At 38.2% G+C, this 17,415-nt stretch overlaps 1 protein-coding gene across 1 annotated transcript in view; it reads right to left on the bottom strand.

Moving 5' to 3' along the window:
• Window positions 1-17,415, bottom strand: part of LOC149197939 (GTP-binding protein ERG-like) — a 166,628-nt gene that overhangs the window by 73,352 nt on the left and 75,861 nt on the right. Inside the window, exons 4-5 of the mRNA XM_089406034.1 lie at window positions 4,509-4,667; window positions 4,268-4,334 (exon numbers count right to left, since the gene is read on the bottom strand). Of these exons, the coding sequence (XP_089262160.1) occupies window positions 4,268-4,334; window positions 4,509-4,667 (226 nt within the window). The remainder of the gene's footprint in view (window positions 1-4,267; window positions 4,335-4,508; window positions 4,668-17,415) is intronic.

Below are 17,415 nucleotides of genomic sequence, written 5' to 3'. Positions count from 1 at the left end.
TTTAAGCAGCAACAATACCCAGAAGCTATAAAGCATTATACTGAAGCTCTTAGAAGAAATCCCAATGATGCAAGGGTATACAGTAACATAGCAGCTTGCTATATGAAGCTTGCAACCTTGCCAAAAGGTCCCAAGGAAGGAAATAAGTGTATTGAGTTGGATCCATCATTTACAAAAGGCTTTTCAAGGAAAGCTGCTTTTCAGTTCTTCATGAAATAATATGACAAAGCCTTGGAAACCTATCAGGAAAGTCTCAAACATGATGAAAACAACCAAGAACTGTTAGAAGGTGTCCAGAGATGTATTGAGCAATCAACGAATAGTTCGGGTAGTGATACATTTGGAGGTGGAGCAACGAATTTTGATTATGTATATGATGAATCATCAAGATTGGTGGATTTATTAGGTTGGCCTAGCTTGGCGGTTTTTGACGACCAGAAATTATGTGATAAACTTCCTGCTAAATTTCATTCACTTGCAGGGGTTCTTGCAAATCAAGATAGAAACATTTATTGTGAGATCAGATCGAAGATCTGCTTCAGTGGAGACAATTCATTCCACCATGTGGCAACAACTAGAGTCGTTGTTTCCACTTCCACATTTTTAATCGATATCAGGATCATGTTTTTTGGTGGTGGTTTAGACCTTCCCTGCATCCTTGCAAATTCAAAATTACTGAAGTTTGCAAATCCAAGGGCGCCACTATATGGTCATCTTTCAAGCGTAGATTCTTCAATTAATGTGATGAGATTGGCTTGGATCAGTGATGATGGCAAGCCTCAATATGTACACTATGGTGATGGAAAGTTGGCATTGTCATTTGTAGCAACGTTTACTCCAAATGATTTGTCTGGTTTATTGGTCAATCTAGCAGTCGATTTTGGCTGGCATAATCCAGGGTTCATCCATACTGCATTGTTGGATGGTCTTTTGCCTTCAAAAGACTATCCATACAAATATCGCAGTGATGAAGTGGGATGGAGTACTGCAACCAATTTTTCTTTCTTTCTACACATGCCCATCGTCTTGTTCATTGTTCACTCCAATCCAAACCACCGGATTAAACCACTGCAAGAAAACAAAAAGATTGGCTTTTTATTCAGGCAACCGACAACCCTTTCCTGTTCTGTCCGCAACCGAGATCTTCCCGTTGTTGTTCTACTCGGCCCCTCTTCCGTCGGCAACCCGTCTTCCAGCAAGCCCATACCGTTAACAACATTCGTCGTCAAGGACTGTTGTTAATTGTTGTGGTTGCCACGACTCAACCATCTGCGTCGACCATGTTCCGAGCATATACGTTGCACCTATTACGGTCAACACCAACGCCGCCTTAATCGGTGTGACGCTTTGTCAGTAATCCGACCTTTCGGATTATACACATTGTATTAATTTATTATATAGTTTCCAAGTTATAGTTGCAAGTCATATAATTAAATTAATTAATTTAATTATTTAAAAAAATATATTAATTAATTAAAAAAACAAAACAAAACAAAAAATTTAAAAAAACGGAATTAACAAAAAAAATTAATTAAAATAAATAAATAAATAAAAAGAAAAGAAGGAAAAAAAGAAGGGGTCAATAAAAAATAAAATATATATATATATATATATATTATTAAAAAAAATATATATATATATATATAGATAAACAAAAAAACAAAAACAAAAACATTATTAAAAAAATGAAAAAAAAAACAACAACAACATTATTATTATTAAAAAAAAAAAAACTAGTTCAAGACAACATTACCAGAGAATTCTACATGCTAAGGTACCAGTGATGAATTATACACGTCGAAGACAACCTACACCGATGTGAAGAAAATCGTCAACTACAAGCTTTGATTGTCAGCGACAAGCTTTGAGGACAAAGCTTCTGAAGGAAGGAGCAATGTTACGAATATAAATTACATAAAACAAAGTGAATATAAATAATATAATAATCAAATATTGATTATGTTACATAGTCATTAAGTTAAGTGAAAAGGCATGTCTACAAAAACATGTCCAATCGCGAAAGGACACCTGCCTAGTATATATGTGAGTCCTCATTGTAACATTCGACCATCACTTATACATTTTTATATATAATAAATTATTATTACAAATACCTTGGTGTATTTTAACATTTAAAGTCAACAAGCTACAGGTTTTGTTGCTTCACACAAGCAATCACTAATAGAAGAGAAATCAACTAAAACTAATGCCCTAGATTTCTCAACAGGGACCACTAAATTTATGGATGACCACTTTATTGGCTATTGTGGTTATATTGCAGTCTCACACTTTGGGGCTCTAGAGGTAAACCCTAGGACTATATATTGGTGAGACTCTAGTGTCATTCTACCATGCACATTGCACACAATGCATTGTGTCTTTTAGGATATCTTTTAAAGATGTGCTTCATTGTTGAAGGGTGTTGCTAAACACCACCGTTCCACTTGGTTACCATCATAGGCTCATTCTTGAAACCCTAACACGAATCAATCAAGATGAACCTTTGGAATGTTCATTCTGAGTGATAACATAGCCTATAAAAGCATAATAGAGCAGAAGAGTCAAATGCAGTCTCCTCATGCTCAAAATGTCAAGATCCAAAAAACTGTCTTTATCACCTTACTCATCCCCCATACCAGGTCAGCATTAGGAAAGTTGTAGGCAGTCCAAAAACTAGATAGAAAAGATAACTAAAAGAAGGATAGCTAACATGGATTTAGTGATACTCAAAATGCCAAGATCTAAGTTGCACGAAGCGCTGAAATGTTTTGGAGTTTCCAAAACAGGTACGTTTAGAAACGTCACCTACCAAAAATGGAAACATCAGCCGAAACATCGAATGAAACGTCATATATGTTTATATATACATAAAAACAAATTTATAAATAAGTGAATAATACATTATTTTGCAAGCAAAAAGGGAATAAGACCCACATATGACAATTTAGAAGGAAAACCAAGTCTATGTTAACTCTCATAGATGATTACATCATGGTCAAGTTTCGATCGAGTTCCGGCCGAGTTTCGGGTAAGGGTACGTCTCGAGATGCCGGGTTCCTAGAAGTTTCGTGCAACATAGGCCAAGATGCGAGAAATGGCATCACCATCACCTTGCTCATCTCCCATACCAGGTCATCAATAGCAGAGCGACAAGGAGTCCAAGAAAAATTAGATAAACAAGGTTAGAAAGAAAAGATAGCAAACATGGATTTAGATTGCTGATATTTTACTGTTTTTTTTTGGAAAGTTGACCTTGTCATTTTCCTGTTTCTATGAACAGCTACAAATTTCATCAGATATTTTCCATGCTCCAGTATTATATCTCCAACCTTTGCAGCATTACGTATCACAAGTTACAACACCTTTGCAGCATTAGTGTAGCATTATCTTTGATGCATTAACACTTCAAATTTAAAGACAAATTCCCCTCATACTTTTATTACAATAATTTTATACTAACTTTTACATAGTGTTACCATAATCACCCATAAAGGTACTATCTTAAGTTCAAAAATTTGAACAATTTTTTATATCTAAAAATAAGTCTCCTTTTTCAAGGTCAGCCATCTTCTCACGTTTTCTTCCTCAAGAACCATGTTTGATCATTGGCATGCACACACCAGATAAGGATAAATAATCTGAAAAATGCAGACTTTCAATAACAACCTTACTGCCAGAAGAATGGATTAGGAATTGGGAGATTCGGGAGTATTTTTCTCAGTTTCAGTCGATCATATTTATAGAAGTTTCAATCAACAAGCAGATCTTCTATCAAAAGAAGCTTATGTTTTAGATGAAGGGCTCATGGTATGCGAAGAACATCAAGGGGTGGCTGTGCCTGAGCTTCAAAGGCATAATAGCATATATGTGAAATATGTTTTTTCTTGGTTACAGTAATGAGGTGATGTCTATCTTGCATACTGTCTTTCGGCTCTGTGGGGCTATTATCAAACGTATTTATATATGCTGGTTTATAGGATGGTCCTGTCAGGGATAACTTTTTAGCGGGTCCTATCAAAAGTGTGATGAAAGAATTTGAAGTTCAGGCCCTGGGTAAATAGGATTGACTGTATGTATATTTTGACTTCAAATGAAACACCAAATATACAGATTTTTTCCAATTATAATTAAAACAATAATAAAAGTAATATTATTAATTAAAAAAGGGAAAAGAAATAATAATAACAAATATAAAATTAAATTTACAATCCAAAAAAAATCTTACTGCCAGAATTATGGAGAGAAGGTACAAGTAAAACATCATTACCTGATCCATTAAATATTTTACAAGATTCTTAACACCAGAGCCTCTCATTCCAGATATCATGTAAAATCTGCAGGAAGATTTCTGTGAGAACAAATAGGAACAAAAAATAAAAGTAACCAGGAAGAAAGGGAGAAAATAGGAAGTAACAAAACAACCGATGATAAATTTTAAATGAATATATAGCAGATAGTTATAGCATGCATAGCTATGACAACGTGTCCAGAGAACAAGAGAATATTACTCATCATATCCAGGAAGGTGTCCAAATTCGGAAGCAACTTTTAATAAGTCTCTTTTGTCTTCAATTAAGTCAACCTTATTCATGCATAAGATTCGCTTTTGTTTGGGTTGCACAGTTTCTCCCAACTTTTTCACAAGAGATATTACCCTCGGATCAGGCCTGCAATATGCAGAATCAGACAGATACTATCCCTTATCAATGTTATCCATCAGACATTCGGTTCTATGCATTGCAAAACCGATAAATTTTAAATACACGTCATTCAATGTTACAATAATATCTTCTAAATATGGGAAAAAGAGTCAGATATCATATTCCCAATAAACAAACAATACATAACAAATATCTAGCACATGGAATCTCCCTTCTAGCCTTCAGAGTCGAAATACTGTGGGTGTCTCAAGGCCATATAGACATAAGAATATACCTATACGAACACCAACATCCACAACTAGAAACCAAGCATGGAGCTTCAAAAATGCAGACCTGAGCTGCTGACAAACATGAATAGTAAATTTCATACATAATATATATTTCGTGTAATTGCATTTCTCAGATATGTATTATTTGCCAAGCCCTTTGCCATCTCACTGGTGACAGACCATTGTGCAAAGGAAGGAAGGAACTCTGTCTACATATAATTTCATTAGGGTTCCACATACTAATAGCAATTCCCGCCCCAATATTATAAATGTTATGGAAATCTCAATAGAAACTGTTACCTACTGACATCTAAGGGTAACTAGAGGAGATTATCCACTTATGATTTACGTCACAAGCAGCAGTTACACAGATGAGATCTATGCTCCCTCCATGGACACTTGGCCAGAGATGCTTCTTACACAAGCTCAGCTCACCCACATTTGATGATTTTTCTTATGAGGCTTGATATATACATTATGTGCATTATTTCATTGCTTCATATTGGGTGTTAATGTCTCATGTACTAACATGAAAGCGGTGACCATTGGTTCAGTCGGATAATGAATCATAACACTCTACATTTATATTATTTTTCTTGTTTTGCAATGGTGGGTCACAGTCATCCATTATATAAGTGTTGTCAATCTTGGTATGAGTTGTACTACAGTCTACTAAGGGGCTTTGAAAGGTGTAGTGTGTCCATCGCAATCCATACTTAACACTCTTCATCCTTCCCAATTACCTTTGTCCCACTCATGGGTTGGTTGTCATATGTTACCAAATGGTTTGTGCTTCATAGTACCATAATAAAAGCTTCACCTTAAAAGAGCTATAAGCTCAAGGTAGATAGAAAAATAAAGAAAATTCAAAAGTCAGAATAAAGTTTGAGCAATGCCTCCATATTGTCAGGCCATCGCCCTAAGTCCTGTACATAAAAATCTATCTTTAAAAACGACTAAATGAAATAAAGAAACAAAGTAAAAGAGAAAAAAGGCAAGTAAAGGGGTAGTAAGAAACAATGCCAGTAACTCAATGCATAAGTGTTCCCTCATATTTCAAACGCACTCATGTGGATGAATATCTTAAACAACCTCACATGACTATGCACTGCAACTCATTTATCCTCCAAACCATGACATTTATCACTACACATGCTCCTTGATCGGTTTTCCTAAGAACTACTTCTCTTCTTAGGTGTTGACACATGTAATAGGGCTTGACCATGCTCCCATCATATCTTCCCTTGGTGAAAGGTATAAATTTTAGAGTTGTAATGAAGTTAGAAGTCGATTTTTAATGTTTCTCTACCTAATGGCATTTGCATTTTGACATGATTCGCTTTTTATGTTGCATTGGGATTTTAGCACATATTTTGATGGCACCTAACTTTAAGGCAAATCAGTGCTATTGGATGCATACTAGCCATGGGATTCCCAACATGTGGTTGTGTTAATCCCTAGATTTCCCCCCTTGCAAATCTGGAGGGTTACTGACCAGCACATTTCATTATGCCAGAGATTCAAAGAAATATGGGCCAAGGGTTAGTTCCCATGGTGTTCAACTACAAGATTGATTCACTGATGTTGTGGTTGTTCAAATACAGATTTTGCAAATATTTTCATCAGATCAAAGACGGTGGCTATTTTTAGAAGCTATACAATTCTTTAGGAGAGATGGTTTGGAGACTCACATATCACTGATGTTGTTATATTTGAGATCCTTGTAAGTTCATGATTTCATTGAGCTACTTTGAAGAAACATGCGATATAGGGATATTTTTAGTAGGGGTTACATGTCAGAGTTGATCACATATCCAGACTCCTCAGTAAAATCAAGTCCAATGGGGTAGCTTCATAGACATGCAAGACATTTATGATTCTATTAGTATGTGTTGCATGTCGATTCTGATGGCATATTCAAACTCCTTACTGAAAACTGAGTCCAATGAGTATCATCTTGTGGGCATGTGAACAACTTTTAAATTTTCACAAGTGATTATGCATGGGTGACATGTAGCAGCCTCTGGTGATGACATGGGGTAGCATGTAAGGGTGACACGTTGCAAGATATGAACACATGCATGAGATAGAGTGAGGCGGCAAGTCATCGAAGTTGGATTGGCTGTGTCAGTGAGTTAACTGGATTGCTTGAGGGAATCAAGTGTAGGTTACTGGGATGCATGCATGAATCTAGGAGTGACTTTGCATATTCCAGAGTTAACTAACCCACATGCATGCATTGTGGAGTCTATGAGGTCTTCTCTCAAGTTAACTAAATGCATGCATTTTCTTTTCTCCATTTCTTTAGTCTAACTCTCTCTCTCTCTCTCAATTGAACTAAACTCACCTCCTCTTCACCCATGCACATGGCCTTTCCTTTTTCTCCACTTCGCCTTAGTTCACTCCATCTCACCAATCTTTTCCACTTTAAAGTATTTCCACTTCACTTCCACTTCACTCATCTCTCTCTTTAGTTGATTAATGTGCATCTCTACCTGGCCGTGCACATTAGTCTCTCTTACATTTACTCCATCCTCACTTCACTCCACAACATCACCAGGGTGCATGGATTACTTCTCTCGTTCCTTATTGCTTAACAAGGATAGATTATCTATTGAGCTAATGTGCATTGATACTCTACGATACTTCAAGTTGTGATGACACAACTACTCTCAAGTTTAACTCAGAGCGCTTAACACTTTGCTTTCCTCTAAGTCAACAGAGTTCACCTTGACATGGAATAGAAGCAGCTTCAATCGAATGGCCAGTTAACTAATCAATGTGCATGGGCTATTCCTACATGAGGAATTCAGCCTCTCTCTTTCCCCAATGCACATAGAATGCAGGGTCGTTAAATACATTTCAGAAACCCGAATCCTATTGCAACAACTGGAAATAATTGTCCTAATTGTTAAATTAATTTAACAATTTATTTACTATTTCCTACAACAAATATTGAATCAATCACACTGCAACATACACAAATAAACAGCGGAATAAATAAATGTTGGAAGAAATACTAGCACACACACATAAAATGACACAGTTATTTTTCTACCAATGTCCCCGAAAAAACCCAAATTGGCAAAACCGGTGCAGCAGCTGAGGGTTTTATTATTATGCAGCAGTGAAATAATCTGAGTACAACTGGATGTTGAAACTAGCAATCCTACAAAGAAAAACTGGCAAGAAAAATATAGTGAGAAATTTTTGTTGATCAGTGGTTGTCATTGATGTCAACCCAAGTAGCACCAAGGGCTACCTCAATCTTGCATGGGCATTTTGACTTGACAACTCATATTATTTTGCGACAAAGGTCTTCTCGATGGGATTCTACTCGTCGAGATGTTTCCGTCGATATATGGTACGCCTTCCAATTCTTCACAGTTTGAGAGTTATTTGTGTTTGAATTCGGAAACCCCCATTAGTGGGCTAAAACCCCAGGGGTTGAGACATCACCTTATTCCCCAATGTTTATCAATATGTGACATTGTTGATCACCATAACCTCACCACGTATAAATTGAATAACTTGAAAATCCAAAGATAGTAAACCAATCATTGACTTCACACTCGGGTAGCACCATATGCACTAAGCCAATAACTGACTTCAAATTCTAGTGAAATTAAAAATATTTCTAGGCAAAATCCTCAACACAAATATTAAATTAAAAAAGCATCATTTTAGGAAAAATATTAAATAAGAAGTATCCCTCGTATCTTAAAGACCAATATCTCTCCCTATCTAGCTCACGTCCTCCCTTAGCATAATTGCAACAAACAAATTTAATTTTTTAACACTATAACTCCTTAATTCCTAACTAACCTCTACCACATAAAGCCCGCCTAACCTCCAACGTTCAACTCATTGAAGTTTCTATAAATATAGACCTAATATCCCTCACAAGTATTGCAAGCCAAGGATTATCTTTGACCAATATACTCTCTGAATTGTTTTGGCCAGCCTGTGGAAGTCAATGCAGAAATCAGAGGGCTAGGTTTTGGTCAGAATTTTCGTTTGATAATAGTTTGGACAAGGTCTGCCTATTAAAGAAAACCGAAGGTTCTATGTAAGTATATATATAGAGTATTGGCATACACACAAAAAAATCAAGCTTTGTTGTACCTTTCAGCCCTGTCATATAGACCTGTAGCAAGTATTCTACTTCAGATCTGTGGTGGAGGTAAAGGAGATCAAATCTGAAGATTTTTATTTGTTCTTTCTTTTAAACTGGCTGTATGTCTTTGATTATTAGGTGGAAGAGTGAATATTTCAGGTCAGTCTTGTAATTTTGTGTATTTATTTAAATGAACTATTCAAGATTGTCAATTTAATATTTTCTCTTGGGTGGGATTAGATTTCGTTAAATATATATATTGCAGGTATAGGTCTATTGGATCAAATCATACTCGGTCAAGTCCAGGGTTTCCTGGATACACTTTTGGGATTGGTACGGGCACATTTGACTTTTGCAGGTGGAAGACTTGAACAATTTGTGGCAGCAAGGTTAAAAGGAACTGCAAGTCATGGCAAGCAACAGTAGTATCATTCAGTAACATCTTCATACAGTATGCACTAGAGCAGTGAAGGTCTGAAGCAACAGCAATTCACCTAAAGCAGGCAGAGTTTCAACGTAGTTCAAACACTAATGCAAGAACAGTGATAGCAAATAAGGATGATAGCCACAAGCAACAAAATTGTGAAAACTGAAAAAGAGATCAAGGAGTGAAAGGACAAGCAAGCAAGTGACTAAGAGCAGAAGCAATTCAACAGTATACACATCTATATCTATCATCTTGTAAAAAGTCTGTCCAAGAGTCAGTGTCATTTGTCAAATATTATATATTATTGTAAATGGGCCATTATCCCTTCTAAGGGAGCCTGCATTTATAAAGAGTTTGTGTCATTGCCTAGAGTTGAAGAGGGCAATTTGTTTGAGTCAAGAGTCTAAGTTTGTCCGGATAAGGGTAGGTCCTAGTATTGTCTATCATTTATTGTAAATCATTGTATCGTGAATCGTTGTCCCTAGTATGGGAATCCACTCTTGTCTCATTTCAGTCATTATAGGGGTGGCAAGGAGGTGCTAAGCAGGTGAATGAAGTCAGCTACAAGTTGGACCGTGTGAACACTTCAGGGTGGTGGGTTGGTCTAGGATGTTGGGGCATCCATTCGGTTGACTACTGAAGAAACCAAGGCGTTGGGGCATCCTTCTAGTGGGAACTGGAGGAAGAATGTTTTTCTAGAATTCTAGGAAGTTGTAACTTTCATTTCAGTCGGGGCTGGAGATTAAAGAATTTATTAGAAAAGCATTCGGTGGTTTTTGACCCGGAGGGGGTTTTCCACCTAAAATTCTTGTGCCTATTGTGTTCTATTGTTTACTGTTTTTACTGCATAAACATTAATAATAATTGAATATTAACTAATGCTCTGAAATATTTAAAAAGTGCTAATTGCTAAGGAATATTGATTCACCCCTGCTCTTAGTGTTTCCAACAATTGGTTTCAGAGCTTGGTTCCTTCAATAGCAGTGTAACAACTGGAAGAGATCATGGAGTATACTAAGAATAGAGTTCCTTTGTTCAATGGAAATAACTATGCACTTCGGAGTGGAAGAATGCAAGTTCATTTGCTGGTGCAAAGATACGAAGTATGGGAAATCGTTGACAAAGGCTTCATACCAACCCAAGATGAACAAGGTAAGAAAAATATGGTATATGATGCAAAGGCTAAAGATCTTATTATCAGTAGGCTTATTGAATCTGTTTATCTTAAGGTATTGAGTTGCAAAACTGCTAAAGAGGTATGGGGTAAGCTTGAAAATATATATGCAGGTGACTCAAAGGTGAAAGAAGCAAAGCTTCAAATTTTCAAGGCAAAATTTGAGCAACTCAAAATGAGGGAAGATGAAGATATTGCTGCATATTTTCAGCGTTTTGATGAAACAAAAAATACATTGGAAGGTTTGGGAGAACTTGTTGAAACAAAAATTGTTGTCTGAAACATCCTCATAACCTTGCTAGCAAGATTTAACCCTAGGGTATCTGTCTTGGAAGTTAGATCGAATCTGACCAACCTCAGCATGGATGATTTGCATGGAATTCTTACGACATATGAAATGAGGATTGAAGAAGAGGATGGCACATCTCACTTAGAAACAGCATTCGCCGCATCCAAGAAGAATAGTAAGGACAAGCAGACTCTGAAAGCAAAAACTTGCAATTGTATGGATGAGGAAAAGGAAGAAGATGAAGAAGAATTCTCAGATAAAGAGTTTGTCTACTTCACGCGGAAAATGAGAACAAGTACAAGAAAATTCAAAGGTAAACTTCCATTAATATGTTTTGATTGTGGTTACATTGGGCATTTTGCAGCCAAATGTCCTCACAAAAATGAGGTTGTTACGAAACAAAAGAAAATTCCTAGGAAGTTCAACAAGAAAGGCAAGAAGAAATGGTTTAAGAAAAGTTTCTTCTCCAAAGAAGATAGCTCCTCATCCGAAGAAGACAGTGATAATGAAGAAGAATTCAACAGAAGAGTATTGTTTATGGTCGAGCACAATAAGCAAGAGGCACCTGACGAAGAAGGAAACGAAGAAGAAGTAATGAATAAGGTTGAATTTCAAAACGAAGTGATCAGGGTTATCAAAGTGCTCAAGGTCGAGAAAAAGCAAGTCAACACTCTTAAAGACAAATTAAAGACAGAAAGGGAACAGGTCCTAAATCTTAAAATCAAGGTTGAAGAATACAAACGAATTGAAGAATCGCCCAGGAAAGAATTAAAGGAAGGCAACAAGGAAAGAGAAGCATTGGAAGCTTAAATTGTTTCTTTATGAAAGGAAGTAAACAATGGAAAACCTCTTCAAAACTACGCCAACAGCGCAAAGACTTTGGACGAACTCATCAGCAACCAGCGATCATGCAGCGACAAGACTAGTCTTGGTTACAAAGAAAAATTCAAAAAGGAGTCAAGTCCTTCTATGACAACTAAAGAAGATGGATATGCAAAATCTACAAAGCAGGTAGATCTCCCAGCTAGATCAAGAGATCAAGACGAAGTCAAGTCCTTCTATGACAACTAAAGAAGATGGATATGCAAAATCTACAAAGCAGGTAGATCTCCCAGCTAGATCAAGAGATCAAGACTCGCAGGAATAACCTTGGAAGGCAATTCCTCCAAGAAGACTTCCTCCTAGGTATCAACCTATCTTTTATGGTGATTGTTATTCATGTGGAAGGTTTGGACATAGAGCTGCAAAATGTCGCATGTATGTTTGGAATGAATATAGGAGATCTCTTAGAAATGGATATTCCAGAACTCAGCAAAATATCAACAGATTTGATCATTTGAGAGATGATGTCGAATGTTACAAATGTAACAATTTTGGACACTGGGTCAAAGATTGCAGACTTGAAGTTCTTCAAAGGAATTCTCGCAAAAATCAGAATGTATAACTTATAAGTATGGAAAAGAAACACTGAAAGGTGTGCTCTTACTCTCAAGGCTCAAACCAACAGAAACGTATGGTATGTTGACAGTGGTTGCTCAATGCATATGACTGGAGATAGAAATAAGTTCATATCCTTGAAAGAAAATTAGGATGGAACAATGTCTTTTGGAAATGATGGGTCTTCAAACGTATAGGAGCAGGTATGGTCACTCTTGGAATCAAGGATGTGTTGTTGGTTGAAAATATGAATCACAATCTGCTCAGTGTTGGACAAATGTGCGATTAACGACACACGATGTTATTCAACTTGAAGAAATGTGAAATCAGGAAAGGCAAGTTTGGTAAAATTGTGGCTACAGCAAGCAGAGCTCCAAATGACATATATATTTTGGATGAGACACCTAGAGGGTGCTCCTTGGCAAAAGAAGATGAGAGGCACAAACTAATGGGACATATAAATTTTGACAATTTGGTCAAGACCAGCAAGAAGGAAGCAGTTAGAGAAATGCCAAAAATCTCAAAACCTACCAATACAATATGTGAAACCTGTCGGTACGGCAAACAGACAAAAGTAGAGTTCAAAACAAAGGAACACTTTGCATCACGTCCATTGGAATTAATACATACTGATCTATGTGGTCCTATGAGAACAAAAGGTTTAGACGGTGAATTATACTTTATGTTAATGATAGATGATTACACCAGAATGGCAGCCATCAGTTTCCTCAAAAAAAACTCTAAGGCATTCGAATGTTTCAAAATCTACAAGGAATTGGTCGAAAATGAAATCGATTTGAAGATCAAATGTCTAAAATTGGATAATGGCGAAGAATTCACGTCCAAAGCATTTCAGCAATACTGTGATGAACATGGAATAAAAAGGCAGTTCTTAACAACCAAAACACCACCACAGAATGGAGTAGCTGAAAGAAAAAACAAAACCATACAGGAAATGGCTAGAACCATGTTAAAAGACTCAAACTTAGATGATAAATTCTGGGTTCAAGTAATTGATACTGTCGTATTCATTATAAACAGAGGCCTGCTCAAGAACAATTGTAACATGACTCCGTACGAACTATGGAAAGGAAGACCAGCTAACGTCAAATACTATAAAATATCTGAAAGTAAATGCTACATCAAAAGAGAAGACCAAAAATTGGGCAAGTTCGATTCCCGTGTTGATGAAGGTATTTTCATTGGTTATTTGCGCATAAGAAAGGCTTCTAGATGCTACAATCTGAGGCAAAAACAAATAGTTAAAAGTATAAATGTTACTTTTGACGAAGACCGTGTTCTAAAGGATAACAATGAGATTGTCTCTTCAAGCAAATATGAGGGGCTTGAGGTAGAATCTGTGAAGGATGAAGAAGAAGCTCCAGAACAAGACCAATGAAAGGAAACACCAATCAACCAAGAAGAAATAAGAAATGATTAGCAGGATGTACAAGAGGTTTCTCCAAAAGGTTCAAAAGAATCATCTGTCAAATCAGATCATCGGAAACATAAATGAAGGAATTGGAACTATAAGAAGTCGACAGCTCCATTCATCACAGCAAGCCCATCTTGCCCTTTTAGTGACTTTTGAGCCGAGCAATTTTGAATAAGCTAGTCAAAATGAACACTGGATACCAGGAAAGTAAGAAAAAGGAACAATATCGTAATAATGAGGAATCTGAAGCAGAGATGATTGAGTACTTAGTAGCGAAATTCGTAGAACCAGGCCAACACCTACTCGTTGATTATGAAGGAGATGGAGGACGAGGAAATATTGCCATGGCAAGGGATCCGAGGATCCATAGAACTAAACTTAGTGATGAACATTATTCAATTGATGACCTAGAAGATATAGATATCAAATTTGATGGGAAAAGCCAGAAGGATTTACAAAGATGTGAGCACGATCGGGTTCAACCTAGTACAAAACCAGCTTTAATATTAGAGCTCAAAAGTATTGCAGATATAGGACTCGCTAGAACACCAGTTAAAGAGATAATATTGACACAGGCACCTACATGCACCAAAGTGTTACTTTCGACAGGTTTGTTGGAAGGATGCGATGTTCACTATTTGACCCAGGAAGGGACCATGCAACTCAATGGCAAGATTACAAGGCAAGAAATCCAATGTCAATGTGACCGTTGCAAAGGAGAAAAGTTTTTCAACATTTCTAGTTTTGAGAAGCACGCTGGCAGTGGAGCAAAGAGGCCGAGTGACTTCACTTTTTTAGAGAATGGCACATCTCTTTGTGATCTGGTGGAAATTTGTAAAAATACTGCAGTTGACAAGATCTCGAATGCCATTAAGGAAGCACAACATGCAAAAACGTAACCAAGTATCAAACATGCAGAGTACATATTAGTCTGTCAAAAGTGAGGACAACCAAACTCACACACAAATTGACAAAAATTAAGATTTCACTTCCGCAACTAGTGGATGTGAAGAACAAATTCACTGAAGTTGTCAACCAAGAAAGGGGCTACGTTATAGACTATGTCATTGTGCGCATCATGAAAGCCAGAAAAGTCTTATCTCAGCAACAACTAATAAGCGAATGTGTTGAGCAACTTCAGAAGATATTCAAGCCAGAAATTAAATGCATAAAGAAAAGAATTGACAATTCGTTAACCAGGGTTGGAAACTACAGCAGCAAACGCCACAACAGCAAAAGCATGTCTGACAGCTCATGTCACTATGAGACCCATTTTCAAATGGTCAGCTCGCCATTCTCCACACATTTATCGCTCCTCTGCCACACCGACCCACATCTGCGTGGGTTATCCGCTGGCACTACAGTCTGTTGCATATTTCATCGTCGACTAATAGCGTCCCAATCACACCGTCGCTTGTGTCTCTATTGCCCTATCTGATGTTCAACCCCCTGCCATGTCCGACGTTCAACTCGTTGTTATGCTACCAAGTCTCAAAGAAGTTGCGTTGCTCTGCTTCCGTGAGCGTGTACGGATGGATGTGAAGAATGGCGTGTTAGATTTGACAAAGCGAGAGCGCAAGGGAGAGCAGATTGACAGGCCTTTGGTGAAACACGAAAAGAAGGAAGAGGTGGATTGGAAGGTGTTGTGGCAGAAGCTCAACCTGATCCGTCTTTATTGCGAGTACGGGGAATCGAACAGGGATCTGTTTTCGTTAATCCAGGGATACCAATACTTGTTCATGGTGGTCGATACACAGCTACAGTGTTCCTACTCTTTAAGTGAAGAAAGGAGGGAAGTTTGCAGAGAAGTGGCCAAGATAGTCGATATCGTCGGCTTCAGACTGAGGGATTTGGAGACAATTCCTGAAAACTCAATAGTGGCGTTTGTACATATTCTGTCTTATCTTGGAAAATCCAAGTATTTGAAAATCCAGAGTATGGTCTTGAAAATTTACTATCAGATGTTTAATCATGATATCAATATCGATTTTCCACTTCTGAACAAGGGAATAACAATACTTCCTTGTGTCATCCAAATTACTCTCAAATTGTTAGGACGCCACAATTCGAGGGATAAACACTTTTTTGGATTGAACGCTTTGCGATGAGACCTGCGTTGCTCTGCATGCATTAACCCTAAACCCTGCCTCCCTTTGATCTCCTACTGCGTCGCTACTGGACTCGCCTTGAGCTCCCAGCCATGGACACGCCCCTGGGAGGGGCGGGATCAGCCCCCCCTCCTCATTCAGGCACACTTTCTGACAATCCTCAATCCGCATATTCTTTGTCTACAGCAGAGGATCTTCCAGGGAAAGATCAGGGCTCAGGACCTGACATCGGGGAAAATGAGAACACAGAGGCACGCGATGCGACTGCCAATGACAAAAACGCAGATCAAAAGTCCCCAGCGTCACAGCCAAAGGTGTCTTCGGCAACCTGCATTCCAAAAACTGCAGAAAGAATCAAAATCGACCTCCCCAGTCAAAGAATCAACAGCAAAATCCAATTCATGAAGGATCACGCCTTAATAGGCAAGTTCCTTGGATTTTGGCCAACGGAAAAGGCCCTGCATGGCTGGATCGCCTCTAAATGGAAGCCTAAAGGACAAGTCACTTTGCAGCTAGGCCCCAAAGGCTTCTTCACTGCAACTTTTAACTGCCTGGAGGACAAAACTCGCGTATTTGAGGGAGGCCCGTATTTCTTTAACTCCTCAGGTCTGTACCTTCGAGAATGGAAAGAAAGATTCAACCCTGATAAAGAAGATTTCAGCTGGGCTCCGGTATGGATACGCTTGTACTCCCTGCCTCTGGAATACTAGAACGAGGAAACGCTAATGGACATAGGCAACAGTCTGGGCGCCTTCATCAAAGTTGCTGAGGAAACCAAAATCCGAAAATACACCTCATACGCCAGAATCTGTGTTCAAATGCACCTGACTAAAGCTCTTGCAGACTCGGTAAGTCTTTTTCATGACGACTATGAATGGATCCAAACTATCGATTATGAGCACATTCCTTTCCGCTGCCGAAAATGCCATGAACATGGCCATCTGTTCAGGGATTGTCCCTTAAACCTTCAATCCAAAACCCCAGCCGCCGATCCCAGCAAAGACTCTGAGGGATTCACCAAAGTTCCCACCCGTCGTAGGCATGCTAAGAAAAATCCAGCTGGCCCAGAAAGCTCTAATACTCCTGAGACCAAGAACAGATTCATCCTTCTTTCTTCCCAAGAAAATACAGAGGATAACCATGCTGCTCCTCCAGAATTCCCTTCTCCACCCGTTTCCTCCCTGAATCCAAAGGCCTCTCTGCCTTCCTCCTCTAAGGACCCCTCCAGATCTCCCAACCCGTCTTCATCGGGGCCAACTAGTCCAAAGAACGCCCAACATTCTTCTGCAATGGAGCTGGATGCAGCTTTAGCCCTCAGTCTGCAAGATAATACCACAGAAGAAAATCAGAACACTTCGACAAAGATGGACGAGGATCCAGAAAGCATAAGCTTAGAAGGCCTGGACATCCTCAAACTGGAAGCCGCATGCAAACAAAAAGAATACAATACAATCCCCCCCTGGGAAATTGAAAGACTGGAAGGAGTTCTAACCAGGGC

The sequence above is a fragment of the Pinus tabuliformis genome, chromosome 2_2 (assembly GCF_031772625.1).
Source record: "Pinus tabuliformis cultivar Carrire ecotype Pingquan chromosome 2_2, CPIR1, whole genome shotgun sequence".
Taxonomy (NCBI): domain Eukaryota; kingdom Viridiplantae; phylum Streptophyta; class Pinopsida; order Pinales; family Pinaceae; genus Pinus; species Pinus tabuliformis.
Note: the sequence above shows the minus strand (reverse complement) of the source record. Positions and strands in the feature narration are given on the sequence as shown.